Here is a 3,193-nt window from a genome sequence, read left to right on the forward strand (position 1 = left end):
CTTAAAATTTGTCTTTAAACAAATAGAATGGAAGTGACAGAATATGCATCATTCCGTATATTAATTATTGAGCCAGGCAGTGTGCTGTTTGGTGTGGCTACAAAGATGCATCAGTAGCAAAGGGAGAAGAAACATATACATACATATTAGAGTCACACATATTACTATTTTAAACAATCCTCAAGCCCGTATTTTTTCACTCCCATTGTATCTCTCTACCAATACCTATAACCTTATACATATATTTTTAGTAATTAATGGGCTTGCAGAAAGAGTAAAATGTCAATCAGTATTTAGTATTTGCAAACCTTTAACAACAAATTACATTTAATGAAAAGAAAAATGTTAGCTTTTTTTGTTATTGTGACTAGTTTTCCTATTCCATTTTTATATGGTCACCTTAAAAAATATACTTCAATAATTTCCCCATAGAGTTACATACCACAGTGATGATTGGCAATTGTCTTCCTAATCATTATTTTGAGGGTTGCAGTTTTTATATCCAAGCCTGTTCTGTGTTAATAATTGTACCCTTAATGTGGGGGGGGGGGAAGAGCTGTAAGAAGTGACAACTTAAGAATCTTGTGGTCTCATCAAAAGACAATTATATTCAGTTTTATTTATTTCACACAAAATTTTTGTCATAGTGTTTGCTATTAAAACTATATAAATCCCGAGAGTGGCCCAAGATGGCCGACTTCGAGGACCAGGTGTCGGCTGAGGAGAAGGTACGCATAGCTGCTAAATTCATCACTCATGCACCCCCAGGGGAATTTAATGAAGTGTTCAGTGATGTCTGGCTACTGCTTAATAATCACAGTCTCCTCAGGGAAGGGGCAGCACATGCATTTGCCCAGTATAACATGGATCAGTTCACGCCTGTGAAGATGGAAGGATATGAAGATCTGGTCTTAATTACGGAACACGGTGACCTGGGGAATAGCAGAGTTTTAGATCCAAGAAACAAAATTTCCTTTAAGTTTGATCACTTACGGAAAGAAGCAAGTGACCCCCAGCCAGAGGACATAGATGGAGGTCTGAAGTCTTGGAGAGAATCCTGTGACAGTGCTCTAAGGGCCTATGTGAAAGATCATTATTCCAATGGCTTCTGTACTGTTTATGCTAAAACTATAGATGGGCAACAGACCATTATTGCATGTATTGAAAGCCGCCAGTTTCAGCCTAAAAACTTCTGGAGTGGTCATTGGAGATCGGAGTGGAAGTTCACCCTCACACCACCTACAGCCCAGGTGGTTGGAGTACTTAAGATTCAGGTTCACTATTATGAAGATGGCAGTGTTCAGTTGGTTAGTCATAAAGATGTACAGGATTCAGTAAGTGTTTCAAATGAAGTCCAAACTGCCAAGGAGTTTATTAAAATCATAGAACATGCAGAAAATGAATATCAGACAGCAATTAGTGAAAACGATCAAACAATGTCAGACACCACATTCAAGGCCTTGCCCTGGCAGCTTCCGGTTACCCGCACCAAAATCGACTGGAACAAGATACTCAGCTACAAGATTGGCAAGGAAATGCAGAATCCTTAAAGGCTGAATGTAGGATTCTTCAGTATGTGGAAAGAAAGGATTCAACATGCGGTCATATGATAAATAAGTGATTTATAAACAAGAGTGATATTTTGCTAGGGCTTTCCAAGCTAACAGGTTTTCTAGCCTCATGGAATACTGTTGAATCTATAGCATCGTCTTGATTCTTTTGTGTTCTCTGCCTTGTAATTTCTGTTTTCACTATATCTACTTGTAAATTTTTTTTTTTTAATTCTGCCACATTTAATGATGGAGAGAGAGAGATCTATCCTGGAGTCATTTTACTGTTTAGAAAATTTTCCTAGCCATGAAGCCTTGTTACTGATATAGACAGGTATTACGCTCAGTGCTTTTCTACCCCTGTCCTTCAAGGCACTTCTGGTGCTTCAGTGGTTTTTACTGATCCACCAACAGCTAAAGAGGCTGTGCTACAAACAGGCTGAGTGGAAGACACATCCTTCTCCCTCCAACTGCTTTGATCATCATTTATAGCATCTCATAACTGTAGTTTTCAAAAGTTTGGATTGGGCTTTTCAGGTCCTTTTGTGGGGGCAAAGGAAGTTTTTTGGAAATTCCATCATAGCCAGCTTCTCTGGGGAAGTTGTTTTTAAATCCAAAGACTTGAACCACATTCCCTGCACATGAACGTGTTTGCTTTTTTTCTCTTCCCTCATTGTCTCCTTCCCACCTAGTACCACTACAGTTAGAGACATCTGCAGTTTTAGAAGGGTTTTACCCATTTATTATTATTTTTTTATTATTCAAGAACTGCTGACATACTAGGGATGTAGTAGAGTATAAAACTTGAAAAATGCAGATGTTGAAGGAATAATAGGTATCTTGTGCTTCAATACTTTGTGGCAGGATTGTACTATAAGCAGATGGATCAAACAACTATGTAAATCACAAACAAAAACTAAAAATGAACCAAAGTGAAAAGGATACGTTCCAGGCAGTATCTTTCTATTGTAACCTGTTACTTAAGGGAATACTAGTGATTTGTTCTAAATAGGATGTAAAACTTGTTCCAAATTACTCTTCCTCAGTCCTGCCTGCCAAGAAAATGTAACTGTGATGTAGCAACCCTTCCCAGGTATATTGGCAGGTATATGTGTGATCTCAGAATACACAGGTGACATAGATATGATATGACAACTGGTCATGGTGGATTCATTTACATTGTTTACACTTCTGTGACCAGGCCTTCAGGGAAGGTCAGTTTTTAAAAAACCAAGTAGTGTCTTCCTATCACCAAATAAATGTCAAAAAAGAAGGGTGTTTGTGCTTCAGCTTTGTTTTTGCTCAGTAATACAGTCAAGCAAGTTTGTTTCCAAGTGACCTGTTGAGCTGTGTAAGCATTTTTGTTTATTTCAAATAAAATATATTTGTATTAAAAAAAACTGTATGCATCCCTCTATTCTCTTCACATTGAAATTGTATACAACTAAGAAACTGCTTTTTCTCTTGATCACTAGACTATCACTTCAGCCCTTTAGTTGGACAGCTTGGAGAACTTGACTGATACACATTAGCTCTCAGTATTGATTAATCCTTTCTACCTCCCCCTGTCTTCAGAGCCAAAAATAATAATCTGCCCAAATTCTAAGTCCCAGAACAGAACACGTGATTGACCCAGCTTGCGC

General features: G+C 38.0%; 1 protein-coding gene across 1 annotated transcript; it reads left to right on the forward strand.

The window, feature by feature from the left end:
* Positions 1–688: 688 nt before the first annotated feature.
* Positions 689–1,760, forward strand: LOC112840333 (F-actin-capping protein subunit alpha-1-like). Its single transcript, XM_025893674.2, has one exon. The coding sequence runs from the start codon at positions 690–692 to the stop codon at positions 1,548–1,550; it is 861 nt and encodes a 286-aa protein (XP_025749459.1). The 5' UTR covers position 689; the 3' UTR covers positions 1,551–1,760.
* Positions 1,761–3,193: the final 1,433 nt, after the last annotated feature.

The sequence above is a fragment of the Callorhinus ursinus genome, unplaced genomic scaffold (genome assembly GCF_003265705.2).
Source record: "Callorhinus ursinus isolate GAN/ISIS: 27379988/994484 unplaced genomic scaffold, GSC_fseal_2.0 scaffold19, whole genome shotgun sequence".
NCBI classification, from domain to species: Eukaryota; Metazoa; Chordata; class Mammalia; order Carnivora; family Otariidae; genus Callorhinus; species Callorhinus ursinus.

What these genes read in the sequence shown, in the direction of transcription:
- LOC112840333 (XM_025893674.2), top strand. Translation starts at nt 690, where the DNA reads ATGGCCGACTTCGAGGACCAGGTGTCGGCTGAGGAGAAGGTACGCATA.